Source organism: Ranitomeya variabilis, chromosome 4 (assembly GCF_051348905.1).
Source record: "Ranitomeya variabilis isolate aRanVar5 chromosome 4, aRanVar5.hap1, whole genome shotgun sequence".
Lineage (NCBI taxonomy): Eukaryota > Metazoa > Chordata > Amphibia > Anura > Dendrobatidae > Ranitomeya > Ranitomeya variabilis.
In genome coordinates this window covers 553,397,107-553,412,502 of record NC_135235.1, presented here as the reverse complement: position 1 = coordinate 553,412,502, position 15,396 = coordinate 553,397,107, and the positions used below count along the sequence as shown (strand labels likewise).

At 41.3% G+C, this 15,396-nt stretch overlaps 1 protein-coding gene across 1 annotated transcript in view; it reads left to right on the top strand.

Annotated features, from left to right (window-relative positions):
• The first annotated feature begins 290 nt into the window (after positions 1-290).
• Positions 291-15,396, top strand: part of MRC2 (mannose receptor C-type 2) — a 122,238-nt gene continuing 107,132 nt past the window's right edge. Inside the window, exon 1 of the mRNA XM_077252688.1 lies at positions 291-458. Coding sequence (XP_077108803.1) covers positions 350-458 — 109 coding nt within the window. The 5' untranslated portion in view covers positions 291-349. The remainder of the gene's footprint in view (positions 459-15,396) is intronic.

The following is a 15,396-nucleotide window of genomic DNA, read 5'->3' as shown; positions in this document are numbered from 1 at the left end:
TATAAAAATAAGAAGGGAAAAACACAATCTGAACCAGAGGAAGTACATCTATTAGGAAATGCTGTCCTGACTTCACTAACAAAATGCTTGAAGACAAAAGTAAGAAAAGTTTCTGAAAGTTTCTGCTCCTTCCTTTAGATCTTCCCCCAGTATTTCACACTTGCTTACGTAATGTCTGATCCAGCCCATTGACTTAACACTCACACAAGCTGAGACATACAGACGTTTTTCATCTGTTCACTTTAGCCCTCCCTGATTTTTTTTTTTTTTTGGGATACTCCTCCCTCCCTCCTTTTCTCCCACTCTCTCCCCTGCATCTTTTGCAGGAGAGCTGGAGGTTAGTTTTAGAATGTATTTCAGCAGCAGGCATCCAGTTATCTGCCCCTGGATCACATTCCTTCTCAAATGTACCCTCTTGGTCTTAATCACTGATTTGCACCTTGGCTGTGCCAACACAGGTAAGAGCTGTCCTCTGATGGTTACCCAGCTGCTCCTCATAACTTCTCATTGTTCACTTTTGGAAGGTTGGCTGTTTGGATTGAGTGGGGAATGTGCTGTGCAAGGGGTTGTTCTACACTCTTTTTTTCCATTTAGCTCTGCTGAATAAATGTCTACTAGTATAAGGCACAAAGGGGGCAGGGTGGCCTAGTAGGGGGGATAGAAAAAAGGAAAGAACTGAGTAAAAGCAGATGTGCACTGGACAGTTCCTTCTTGCAGTGTGGAGTGGTGTGGCGGGGGTTTGAACTCACTTGGTCATTTGTGAAAACTGTAGGGGGCACTGTAAAAATGAACATTTTGAAGTTATTCACTCTGACATCGACACTGAAGTATAACCGGCGTTTAGCTCTTTTCGGCACGCTGTGGGACTTGAAGAATTTTTGCCATCTGTTTTGCAGAGGACGGGATACCGGTTGTGAATTGGGTTGTGTATGTAATTCCTGTATACCATAAGACTTGTGGAATAGACGGTGCTCGTTTTTTTGAGTTGACCAAGTCATCAGCTCACTTGGATTATTTCTGGGATTTCTCACTCCCCTTTTGATGGGATACGCTCCTCCCTTTTGTCTTTTTTTTTGTCATTTGATCATGGTCAAAGCGTCTCTTTCTTGGAAAGTATAGTCCAGAATTACAAAGCAGGTAATAGGTCAATCTAAATACAATATAATGAGCCCTATATATTACGCCATTTAGAATAATGGGCCCCATATAGTGCTCCATACAGAATATTGGACCCCATATAATGCTCCATACAGAATAATGGACCTCATATAATCCGCCATACAGTATAATTGACCCCATATAATGCTGCATACAGAATTATGAGCCTCATATATTTCTCCATAAAGAATATTGGACCCCATATAATGCTCAATACAGAATAATGGGCCCCATATAATGCTGCATACAGAATAATGGGCCCCATATAATGCTGCACACAGAATAATAGGCCCATATAATGCTTCATACAGTATAATGAGCCCCATATATTGCTCCATATAGTATATGATGGGCCCCATATTTTACGCCATACAGAATGGCCCCCATATAATGCTCAATACAGAATGGACACCATACATAAAAAATAATCAAATACTTATCTCTCCTTGTTTATTGCTGGCCGCAACTCCAGTGTCAGCCTATTCTGCCTCTCTGCACTGCTTTGAGATGTCAGAGTCACAAGATGTGGAAGAGACCGGACTTGCAGCCAGCAGTGATCGAGGAGAGGTAAGTATTTCAAACAATTTAAAGCCCGACTCACAAGTCATATAGCGTTTCGGTGTCTCCAACGGCGAGTGGGCCCCCAGCTTTCCCAGGGCGCCTGCCACTTGCCCAGGTGCGGCGGGTGGTGACGCCCACCCTGCTGATAATGATTTGGATAAGCATTCATAAAACGACTTCATCCCAATGGATGGCCCATGTATACAGCTGATGAAAGAGCAAATTCTTCTTTATTAGCTCATCGCATCATTTAAAAGAAATTCGGGGACCGAATAATTGAGTTATTGATCATTCATTCCCATACAGTTTGCAGCAGTCTGTATCATTTCTCCTTGCGGAGAGTGACATGCTAAGCATGTCGAGGTGAGGAGACTTAAAGCCGCAATGCTCCTCTGGGAAATATGCAAATTGTCTCTTCAGAGAGGAAGAGAACTCTAGTGCCACCTATTGGAAGTAGCAATCTTTACAGTCAATGTCGACCCTATAACAGTGCAATTAAAAAAGTGCTGCCATCAAAGTTTTTATCCTCTTAATATATTGCAATCATCATATTATATAGCACTGTGTACTTACAATTGCTCATTTTACCTTTCTACCCAGCTAATTCATCTCTTTGCTCTGTAGAAACAGGAAGTATCTTGTCTCTGCTTTTATTATTCCCCTCTTCAACTCCTGACTCAGCTGCTCCCTCCTTCCTCTGCCAAGGACTTTTGCAGTGACTCATGAGTCATGCAGGGAAAACTGACCTCCTGTTTCTACACAGAGCTTAGACGATTCAGCTAGTGTTTTTAATCACATCATGTAACAGACCTAATGGAAAACAGAAGAATTAGCTGGGTAAAAGGGCAAAATGAGAAATTCTAAGTACACAGTGCTATATATTATGATGGCAATATATTAAGAGGATAAAAATTTTGATGGTAATGCTTCTTTAATCAGTACTCTATTAGAGGATAGAAATCCCCATAGTAAAGGACAACTATTTGTCCATGGCATCCAGAATCCACTGCATTTTTCAAAACCCCTTTGGGATGTTTATTCAGTGACCTGATTGGTTGCCTTGGGCAAAAATTCCATTTTCACAATTCAGTATATCAGTTTTGATTCTACTCCCCCAGTGTCATTTAAACTTTGCAATATTTCAGATTTATGAGAAAAGTTTGGTACTTTATAGAAGCCAGAACCAGTGAAAGGAGTTCTCAACTTTGCAAAAATCTAAATAAAATAAAAAAAATTGGAAACACATCTTGGCAGAAGTCCAGCTTTTCCATCCTACATATCCTATAGGGCCAATTCATCAAAACTTTTATACTACAAATGTGGTGTAAAAGCTTTGAAAAGTCTCAAAATTTTGTTGCAATGCGGAGGTGCGCAAATATTTTGCGACTTTTGCTGTTTTAACGCCACTTTGGATCAACATTGCCAAAATGGGCAGAACTGGGGAGAGGGCAGGAGCAGTTGTGTGGTTAAGCCCCCATCGAATTAATCAAATCTGCTGATGTTTTCTGCACCAGAAATACTACTACAGTCCGTGACTCGAGCAAAATTTCTAGCGCACTTCATGGAGGCACAACATACCACTTACTAAAGATGCCAAATTCATTTGGTGCTGGATGCTCTGTCAAGGCTGGGGTAGCCACCATGCGCTATGCCATTGTTAATGAATTGGCCTCTATGTATTATTAATTTAACTTTTTTAAGCACAAATTTGGATGAACAAAACTTCTTCCGGATTCATTAAATTTGCTAGGACATGCTTAGACGAACAATTTTTGGTCTGTATACAGATTATTGACCATTTGCCAAACTGACAGCACGTGGATCAATGCAAGTAAATGGGCTAACTCAGATACGTGCACTACTCTGATCCCCTTTCGGATCAGACTCACCCATTAATGGCGCTATAACAATAAATAATAATAATAATAATAATAATTAAACTCAATGAGTGCATAAAAAAATTAATATCTTACAGACACCATCTTTATGGCATCCGCTTTTAATGGATCTATTGCGATTAAAAATATAGGAAACTGTACGTCGCCTTATATTATTTTTTTTATTTTTGATGTATTAAACAGATGATAAACAGAACACTAACAAATTATTTTCTTCTCTTACAGGTCGGGTTGGGGGCTTATCTACAGCATTATAGAATGCTGTATATCAGCCCTGAAAGTTGAAGGTGGTAACTTATATTGGCCAAAACTGGTTACAACCCGACCTGTAAGAGAAGAAAATAATTTTTAGTATACTCACCTGCGGGGGTGGTCTGGTCCGAGGGGTGTTGCTCTTCTTGGTCCGGCACCTCCCATCTTCTTGTGATGTCGCCCTCCTTGCTTCATGTGGATGACACGTCCCTGTGTCATCCACACAGACTTCTCGGCATCGCGCTCCGGCGTAGGCGTACTTATCTGCCCTGTTGAGGGCAGAGCAAAGGTCAGAGAGGCCCGGCGCCAGTACTTTGCTTTGCCCTCAACAGGACAGAGAAATACGCCTGCGCAGGATCTTAGGGGGAGAATAGGTTTTTTTTAATTGCATGACTTTGTTTCTACATCCAGTCCGACTAGTTGTCATTGGGTTGGATTTATACTTTGTCATCTTTGGTGATGAAAAACGGTTTCTACAAATTTGTGACAAACGACCAGTAAAACTGAAAAGTAAAACAGCTGGATTACTCTTCCATTTCAGTGACAGAGGTTTACATGTCGCTGACTGTGAACGGACGTCCTGTATATGTAACATGTGAGTGGCCAGAGTCTCTCCATCTTTACTGCATTTTATATCAACATAAAAGTCATAAGGCGCTGAGCTCCATGCACATCTGGGAAGCCGACATGCCTTTCTCGTGAGTGCTACATTATTATTTCCTGAAGGTTACAGAAATAGCAGCAGTTAAATATTTCTCTATTCTTTTGCAATAGGCCCTGGATCTGCGGACTATTCTTATGTACACTTATTTCGTAAAAGCATGGGTGCAAGCAACATGGGGCAGGCCAAAGATGCCACCCAAAATCCAGCATGCTCCATTTATATCAGTACCATGCCAGGGGTGGAAATATCATACCATATACAGTACTGTATATCAATGTATAAGAGCATGTCTGCACGTTGCTGCATCAGGTGGTATCGGGGGTATGGGTGTAGCTCCCTAAACCCTGGCGAAACAGCCAGGGATGTAGCTATAGGGGATGTAGACGTAACTGTCACACCCAGGCCTTATACCTGAGAGGCCAAATGTGTCATACAGTATAAAGACTCCAATATTTTGGTCTCCAGCCTGCACCTCTCCGTAATTTGCAAAACTACAACTCTCAGCCTGCAAATATGGAGGCACAGAAATCTGATATTTTACAATTATTCAGCACATTTGCCAATCATCTTGCTGTAGGATTGAACAGAAAAGTATGGAAAAAGCAACGTGGCTAGTGATTTCCCCCTGGGCTACTCATATATTACTACAGGAAGACAGTCACAATTGCAAGTGCAAGTATTTCTGGAGATTTATTGTACAATTCTCACTGTTCGGAGTAATTGTGTTGTGGTTCTTCTGTCATCAGGATGATCAAAGAGTTGTCTCAGTATCCACCCTGCTTACCCTGTAACTCCGGATGTGTTTGTGTAGGAGCAGGCTATATTTGTTGTATTCTCCATGTAGGGAATGTTTCCATAATGATGGGGGGAAAAAAATCTTCCATGTTGATTTTTTTAAATCAAATTTTGACAAATGTATTCATTAACCACTTCCCGAGCATGCGATTCTCCATGTTTTAGTTTTTTCCTTCTCTTCTTCCAAGAGTCATACATTTTGTTTGTCCCCATAGCCATATGAGGGCTTTTCTTTTTTGAAGGACAAGTTGTAGTTTTAATGGCACCATTCATTTTACTATTCAATGTAGTAGCAAAACTGGCAGAAATTTCAAACTGAGCAAAAAAAAAAATCTGCATTTTTCTTCGGGGTTACGTGTTTACAGCCTTTATTTTGCAGTCAAAATGATCTGACTATGTGATTCTCCAGATCAGTACAATTACAGCGATACCAAACTTACAGGTGCATCTCACAAAATTAGAATATCATCAAAAAGTTAATTTATTTCAGTTCTTCAATACAAAAAGTGAAACGCATATATTATACTGTATAGAGTCATCACAAACAGAGTGATGTATTTCAAGTGTTTGTTCCCAAAAGTCATTATCTTAGTAAATTAGAATACTTTATAACACCAGCTTGAAAAATGATTTTAAAATCCGAAATGTATGTTCAATAAATGCACTCAATATTTAGTCGGGGCTCCTTTTGCATTAATCACTGCATCAATGTAGCGTGGCATAGAGATGATCAGTCTCTGGCACTGCTGAGGTGTTAAGGAAGCCCAGGTTGCTTTGATAGCAGCCTTCAGCTCTTCTGCATTGTTGGGTCTGGTGTCTCTCATCTTCCTCTTGACAATACCTCATAGATTTTCTATGGGGCTAAGGTCAGGCGAGTTTGCTGGCCAATCAAGCACAGAGATACTGTTGTTTTTAAACCAGGTACTGGTCTTGATAAAACACAGTGCACCTACACCAGCAGATGACATGGCTCCCGAAACCATCATTGATTGTGGATAGTTCACACTAGACCTTGGAAATCAAATTCCCAGAGTCTGGAGGAAGAGTGGAGAGACAAACAATCCAAGCTGCTTGAGGTCTAGTGTGAAGTTTCCACAATCGGTGATGGTTTGGGGAGACATGTCATCTGCTGGTGTAGGTCCACTGTGTTTTATCAAGATCAAACTCAGCACAGCCATCTACCAGGAAATTTTAGAGCACTTAATGCTTCCCTCTGCCGACAAGCTTTTTGGAGATGAAAATTTAATTCTCCAACAGGACTTGACACCTGTCCACACTGCCAAAAGTGCAAAAAGCCATGGAAACTCACGACACCAGCTGACTCAACTGATGGCCTATAAAAAGGTGTCTCATTACCAAAGTGGCAAACCAATGAGCTTGCTCAAGACCTTTGTAACCTTATTTTTGCAAAAACATTTTGATTCCATTGACTAATGCCCCATTAGTACGATTACACCTTATTAGGGTAAACCTTCCAATACAAGCAAATAACCAAAAGTCTGAGAGACATAACTCTCAGAGCTAAAGAAGTGAATATGGAAGATAATTAAAATAAATAATTATTTAATACAATACCGATAAAAACATGTGAAAATAGAAAATGTGCCAACATGACTGGGGAGATATTTATAGGCCCAATATGAAAATAGGTAATGTAGAATACTGCAGCAATGAGATTTATATAGCAGGGTATTATTTATGAAATTATAATAACCTAAAAGTTACATATTTTTTATCCATATGGCCATCTGAATCCTTTTCTTCCTTTTTTGTCAATTTTCTCCGGTGGTCAACGGTATTAGATCCATGCTGTGTCTACATTTACCAAATGGTGAGGCTTTTCTCAAATTTTCTTTTTGTGCTTTTTCTAATTTAATATAAAGGGTTACCTTTAGATCAATAACAATCACGACAAGTAATAGCCCCGTGTGCCGCCACCCTAATGTGTTCACCCTGTTTCCTTGGCACGCTTTGACACGCACCCCAAAGAAGCAGGGCAAAAAGTATTAGGCTGTTGATTTTCAACTGGTCTGATCCTTTTGTTCTCAGAGACATACGCCGCTTCCAGAGATGTCCACCATTGCCTTATTCCACCAACTTTTTCAGAACACATGCACTCTGGGCTGATAGCTATATAAAGCATGAGGCCAGCTGAACTCTATTGAATTAAATGGATTTTGTATTTACAAGGATCAGAGTCTGTGTGTAAGGGCTTGTGCACATGACCATATTTTTTGTCCAAGTGCGATTCCACAAAACATCGGACTGTGCTTGGACCAATGTTAGCCATGCAAATGTCCCAATTTTTACTCAGATCGCACTCCGCCATGCAAGTCATTGTGTCATGATCCATTTTTGGATTTGTTGCAGCTCTGGTTTCACTATGTTTTAAACGTAGCTTTTTTCCTTTCAGGCCAGTTGGGTTTAATGTCAGTTTCCCTTGCTGACACCCTGCTGGCAGCCTGCAGTTTCTAGATCAGCTGATGTGGGTGGTGACCACTCCCATCATCCTTTAAATGGTCACCTGATGCATCAGCTGACTGTCGGTTATAGAGCAATCTATGTTGACCAAGCCTGTAGTAAGGAGCTCTCTGGCTGCAGTGGTGAATCAGCTGGTTTTGTGGAGTTCGTGACCTGGTTGTCTTTCCTCTGCTGTGCAGTGCTTTGCAGCAGAGAAGGCTATTAAGCTAAGTTTGGTATTTTTTCCTTGTCTGTCTCGTGTTTGTCACAGTTCCCTGTGTTTTTGCATCTGCAGTGGTGAGGCTAGCGCCCTTGCCAGGCAGTGCTAGGTGACAGCGAGGGACAAGGTTCCTGATGGCGGTGGGGGGGAAGGACCCACTTAGGGTGTTAGGGGAGTGCAGGGACAGGCTCAGGTTGGAGCAGGAGGTGTCCATCCCTCATTCCCTATTGGTAGGGCCTTCCTCTTCACATTTCCATCCCGCTGAGTGTTTGTTGTGCCGTCCACTGACCGACCCCCCCTGTTGAGTCGTTCTATTTTGTGACATTTTGAGCCCGTGGAAAAAAAATCGAACTTCACTCAGATGGCATATGAGTGCAGTCTGACTTTTAAGGACTGACAGTATGATGAAGAGGGGGAAATATTTTTTTCCATCTTCTCCACATCCGAGAAAATTGGATCACGCTATGCTGACACTATACTGACACTCTGAACAGAATGTTATTAGTATAATTGGCCCAATTCTCTCTGATGAAAGAAAATACACTGGTGTGACCCTGGCCTAAGGTTCACTGTGTGTCAGGGCCTCTTCTTTTAAGGTATTGATTTAAGACCCTACTTCTGAGCCTCTACCATCTATGCTGACCTTGCTGAAAATAATAAAGCCATGAAGCTCTTTAAAGCATAAAGCGACTAAAGTAAATATATAACATTTATGCAATTACAATATGTACATGTAAAGTTTTTACTGGTGGCACATCTTACAGCTGCGAGCACAATTCCTGTATGGAATGGCCGAATACATGACTGAAGTTCAGAGCTGTAACATTTATTAATGTCTTTTTTAATTCTTCATAAACTCCAGACAATAATCCTGAACCTTGAAAAACCATGGGTGGTCTGGATTCATTTATGATGGTTAGCATAGGAAAGGAGTTGCTTATCAATCCCTCAAGCAGAATTCTGAATGTATGACCTGCACTACTTGTTTGCCTTGGTATTTTTACTTGGCTCCTTTACTTTTGCGTAAGTGGAATTCAACATATTTCGGATTTTAGATCAATTCTAGCACTGAAAGAGTTAACTGGTGAAATTATTTAATAGACTGCCCTCATGTTCAGCAGCACATCGGGCTCTTGACCTCATTCTGTCTCCTCCCTCACACCCCACCAAACACAGCTAAGGTTTTTACAAGCTCCCTAGCGGGTCAGCTCTCTGGTCACTAGTGATATAATAGGGTCTGTGTTCTACATTTCTCTTGGAGATGGGTGTGACTTTGTCCAAAGGACAGGCTCCTTTAATCCCTCAATCAGACACTTGGGAGAAGGAGGTTGTACATTTTTTTAACCCTTTATCCTCAGTCGTGCACTCTTCCAAACAGTTTTTTGGCTTCATTGCAGCGTTATTTTGGCAAAAATAATAAAAATGCCCATAGACATTTGTTAGTCCAGTGCAAAAGTGCTCCACAGATAGAATTCATTACCCCATGATGAGTGTAAGGAACCAGGAGTATAATAAGAGTAGCCAGGGCTCTGGACTGTTTTAGACTGGCGTGGGCCCCCCAGCATCTGATATCTCACCATGACATGTCACATGATTTCCTTTGAGAGATCATGTGATAGGTCACATGATTAACACACAGGTGAGAGAGCTGTGTGCGTAGTGCAATTTTTTCTCTTCTATACAGCGCTATACATAACATAACACTATACATAATAGAGGATAATACATAATAAGAAAATGCGCTATATATAACAAGAGCACATTATAAAATAAGGGACTATGCTATAAATATAAGGGAATGCTATGTAATAAGGGACAACGCTATACAAAACAAAAAGGGATGCTATATAATAAGGTGCTGGAGCGCTCTGTGTGCATCGTTTAATAGATTGTTTGTGTAGCCAGACCGCAGTAAACAGCTGTGGAGCCATAGTGGTTTACCAATTGGTAGTCCCTTAGTGCAACCAGTCAATCCTTGTAAACGTACCCCTATACAGTGTAGATACGGAATAAATGTTTACATCCAGTAACTTACCGCTGACATCTCATCTGATTACTGCCTTTTTCTTCTTCATCTTGTCAAACCTTCATGTCGATGACCTCATGTGGTGACTCGTTAGCACAGGGTTTGCCACACTGATCATCTCTGAAAATAAAAAAAGATCACATATATGTACACATTTGTTTCCTGTATCAGAAATCCCTCTACACTGCGCTTCTGAATATAGACATGCACACACCATTAATATTGGGTATTCTGCAATCCACCATACCAAATGTAAATTGATAATCCACCAAAGTGCCCCCCCATTAACTATAATTAGTCACTTTTCCCCTCTCAATAAATATCTAAATTAATTTGCCAATGTACTTATCCTCCCAATTCATTACCAGTCACTCTACTGTGTACTCAATGCCTCACCACTTCACATCTCCCGCTAATCCAATTAATTATACTCACATGCCCCCTCCCCCAATTCATTATGTCATATCCTCTCTCCCAACCCCACCCTCAATTCATTATAATTTACTATCTCCTATCTTCATTTCATTCACTTTAGTTTAAAAAAAAAAAAAAAAAGATGATTTTAATACTTAACCTCTCCATAAAATCTCCTGCAGCTCTTGAGGCTTGTGCATACATGCTGGCGCGATGTCATTGTGACAGTGCCAGCTGAGTCACATAATAGAGAAGTCGATGGGAGCTCCCTGTAGCTTTGCTTCCATCTTCTATTGCTGACAGGAGCTTCAGGAAGGCTCCCTGCAGGATTAGCGCTGCCAAAGGTGGCACACAAAATATTATAATGAGGGCAGTCTGCCAATGGGGCCCCAGGCGGTAACCAAGATTGCCCCCATTATAATCTGCCTATGTAAGGAACCCACTATTCCACTATTAGAAGTTATGACTAGTATATCCATCACTAGAGGGTCCAACTGTTGGAGACCCTATTCTTCATCAGAATGAAGGACCCTTCACTACTTAGCACATGTGAATTATCCATGTCAAAATTTCTCCAGGAGAACATCTGAGAACTGCAATTCCCTAGTGCAAATTATTTGGATTTGCTGGAAAATTACAAACTTTGCATTGAAATATCCAACAATGATTAATGTCCACAGCAGATGATCTCAACTTACCATTTTCTAAAATTTCATCTTCAATTATTCTACTGTAGTCCTCAGCGGGTGTTCTGTCTGCTGTTCATCTTAATTAGACTTTTTACCTGCAAGGACCCATTCACTTGAGGTCAGACCCCCACCGATTATGTCTGCCAAAAAGAACATGTACGTAGTAGACATCTCTTGGGATCCTAGGGTAGAAGGTCAACATATTAGGCCTCATTCAGACTTCCAATGTTCTCATACAAGTGCTATCTGTGGTTTTCATGGATAACACTCTTACTTGTGACATTCTTTGGGGCCATTCACATGTCTGTAATTTTGTTCTTGGACTGGGGAAAATTGTGGACACATTTCCGATTTTGATCAAAATCGTCAATGCAAGTCTACGGGTCCGAGATAAAAATTGGACCACACTCAGATGCTATCAGAGTGTGGCCCAATTTTCATGGACTGTCAGAAAGGAGAAGGTGGAGAAACGTTTTTTTCCTCCATGTACGGGAAACACTGACGACACTCTGATCAAAATAATAGGTACGTTTTTCTCACATGTGAGAAAAATGGATGTCTGAATGAGGCCTTAAAGAACAACCACATTTTGAAAAGAATCCAGCTGATTGAAAGTTTGGTTTATTTAACCCCCAGAGATCAATTGTTATTATCCATAACAGACTTTAATAGGTACATATTTATTCTGCAGCAGACGCTGCAGGAAAAACAGCATGACAAGGTGGCTGTGACGGCCTAGGGTCCTGGTCGTCACACAGTGGCATTGCTTTCCTAACGGGGAGAGATGTCACGCTTGGAAGCGAAGGAAGATCTCTTTTATCAGGTAAATACAATGCAGACAACATGTTCGCACTCCAGGCCAGAAGGGGGAGCTCTAAACTTGGTTTAGGGGGAACTCCCCTATAAATTCATTCTTGCTTGGAGGGAAGGAGAGTTCTGAGACACTTAGTGCCAAACAGCAGACTGGAGCAGTCTGAGGCAGAGAGACGTGTTTTGGGCTGCAGCTCCAGGATTGAGAGAACAAGAAAGAAAGAACAGCGTTAGTGAGCATGCAGGAGAGAGGAACACAGGAGTGTGACACCAGGGGAGCATAGCATCGTTTGGGCTACCTCCCTGGCCGAGCGCAGATTCTGGTAGCCGGAAGACCGAGGTTGTGTCGGACTCTAGGAGGCACAGCAGAAACCGGCAGGACAGCTGGATTATTACAAGTAACCTGTCCGCCCTAATACCCAGGAGGCACAGTGGCACATAGAGCCCAGGTCATGATAGAGACTCTATAAATAGGCTCGAGCCACCTGTCATATGGGTGTGTGTCCTAACCGTCATTGAGGACAGAGAGAACTGTGAGGACCTTGCCAGAAGCCATAGGCAGTAAGGGACTACAACATCACTGCGCTATTAGGAAGGCTTCTAACTCCACCTGGTAAAGGAGACTCTGAATTCGCTTCCAAGCCGGCCGGACCCTGCCTGTACCTGTGATCTGATGCCCTGGACTGCAGTTGCCTGAAGCCTTCAGTAAACCAGGTAAAGAGACTGCAAACCGGTGTCCTCCGTTCTTTACTGCACCTCTCACCATCATCATCTACACACCGGGAGCCCTGGGGACCCAACTTCACCTGTGGGAAGTTATACCATCTAGCTGCCATAACATCACCCCCAGAGGACCCCTTTAAGCAGCATCGGTCACCAATGACCTAACACCACAGGTGGCATCACGAACACAAACTTTATTCAATTCCCTTTTACATTGGCACCCAGCGCTACGGACTGTGTCGCCGCCACCGTGACACATCCCCTTAAGTACCGGACCCGGTGCCGAGTACCCCATGGCCCTGGCAGGCGTTCCATGCACATTTGAAGAATGGCCTGGCAGACCACCGTGCTGTTCTCCTGCCTTATTCAGATGGGGGGGTCTTCCATAATGTTTATATGCTTTATTGGCAAGCATGCCTTCATAAGACAACCTCGTTGCCCATTCAGCCACCCTGGGTTATTTGACTATTTATTCAATAAACTTTTGTGACCTGTTTATTAATCAAAAGCTGCTTCTTATCCATATATGTCGACCTTTCAAACATATGACATTTATCAGACTGGTTACCTGTCTCACTTCTTCAAGCTGTTGTGCTTGATACTGGATATGGAAAACATGTCTAGAATCATAGAAACATAGAATGGTAGAATTGGAAGGGACCTCCTGGGTCATCTGGTCCAATCCCCTGCTAAATCATCCCAGACAGATGTCTGTCCAGCCTCTGTTTGAAGACTTCTATTGAAGGAGAACTCACCACCTCTCGTGGCAGCCCGTTCCACTCATTGATCACCCTAACTGTCAAAAAGTTTTTCCTAATATCTAATTTGTGTCTCCTCCTATTCAGTTTCATCCCATTGCTTCTAGTCTTTCCTTGTGCAAATGAGAAAAAGATGATCCTTCTACAATGTGACAGCCCTTGAGATATTTGTAGACAGCTATAAAGTCTCTTCTGTCTTCTTTTTTGCAAGCTAAACATTCCCAAATCCTGTAAACGTTCCTCATAGGACATGGTTTGCATACCGGTCACCATTCTGGTCGCTCTTCTCTGAACTTGCTCCAGTTTGTTGATGTTTTTTTAAAATGTGGTGCCCAAAACAGGACACAGTATTCCAGATGAGGTCTGACTATAGAGGAGTAGAGGGCAATAATGACTTCACGTGATCTAGACTGTATGCTTCTGTTATTACATCCCAGAATAGTATTTGCCTTTTTTGCTGCTGCATCACACTGTTGACTCATGTTCAGTCTGTGATCTATTAGTATACCCAAGTCTTTTTCACATGTGCTGTTGCTTAGCCCTATTCCTCCCATTCTGTATATGCTTTTTTCATTTTTATTGCCCAGATGTAGTACTTTGCATTTTTTCCCTGTTAAAAACCATTCTGTTAGTTGCTGCCTACTGCTCCAGTTTATTTATATACTTTTGAATCCTCTCTCTCTTCTCTAGTATTAGCTATCCCTCCTAGTTTTGTGTCATCAGCAAATTTAATCAGTTTACCCTCAATTCCTTCATCTAAATAATTGATAAAGATGTTGAACAATATAGGGCCCAGGACAGAGCCCTGTGGTACCCCACTTGAGACATTCTTCCAACTGGATGTGCAGCCATTTACGACCACTCTTTGGGTCCGATCACTAAGCCAGTTATGAATCTACCTAACAGTTGCCTTGTTCATTCCATACTTAGTCATTTTTTCAATAAGGATTGTGTGAGATACCTTCTCAAATGCTTAGCTGAAGTCAAGATATACTATATCTACAGCATTTCCCTGATCCACCCAGTCAGTGATTCTGTCATGGACTTCTCCTATTCTCCAAGAATTTTCAAAGATTATGGAGAGTGGTTCAAAAATTTCTTCTGCTATCTCCTTCAGTACTACTTCATCTGGACGTGGAGACTTGAATTCATTTATGTTAGCTAAGTGTTTCCTCACTATCTTTCTGTTTATAGATATCCTGGATTCTTCTATTACCTTAATAGGACAGTGAAAATCAGTTGATGTTACATTTCCTTTCTGAGAGAAAACAGACGCAAAATAGGAATTTAAAAGTTCGGCCTTCTCAACATCCTTTCTTACCATTTCATCATTTTCATCCTGTAAAAATCCTATAGCATCGTTGACTTTTCTTTTACTTTTGACATATCCCCCAAATCCTTTTTTATTGCTTTTGCATCTCTTGCAAGCCTTAATTCATTGTCAGCTTTAGTTAATCAGATTTGTGCCCTGCAGGTTCTGCAGACAGCATTATATTATTCTTTAGATATGCCTCCCTCTTTCCATTTGATAAACACTTCTTTCTTCCTTTTTAGCATGTGTTTAAGTTCTGTGTTCATCCATTCTGGTTTCCTTAAATGCTTCCTATTCTTCCCTCTTTTCGGACTTGTTAACGATTGTGCTTTGAGAATCTAATTTTTCAAGATTTCCCATCCTTCCTGGACATTTTTGTCCTTAAGGAAGGACATGTTTCTAGAGGGTTGATCATGGGAAAGGTCTTTCTTTTCTCTCTGTTCGTCAAGTATTTTTAAAACGTTAAGTTTTACTTATGAGGCAGTCTCTTTTATTCTTTTAATTATAATATGTTACCACTTTATAGGCCACTGGAACTAATTATTAAGGCTTGTTAATCTCAAAAAGTGTGAGAGAAACACTTTATAATTTTCTCTCTGCAATTTGTTTTAAGTTCTTTATTTTTATCCTGGAAGCACTGTTACTGATGACTAAGT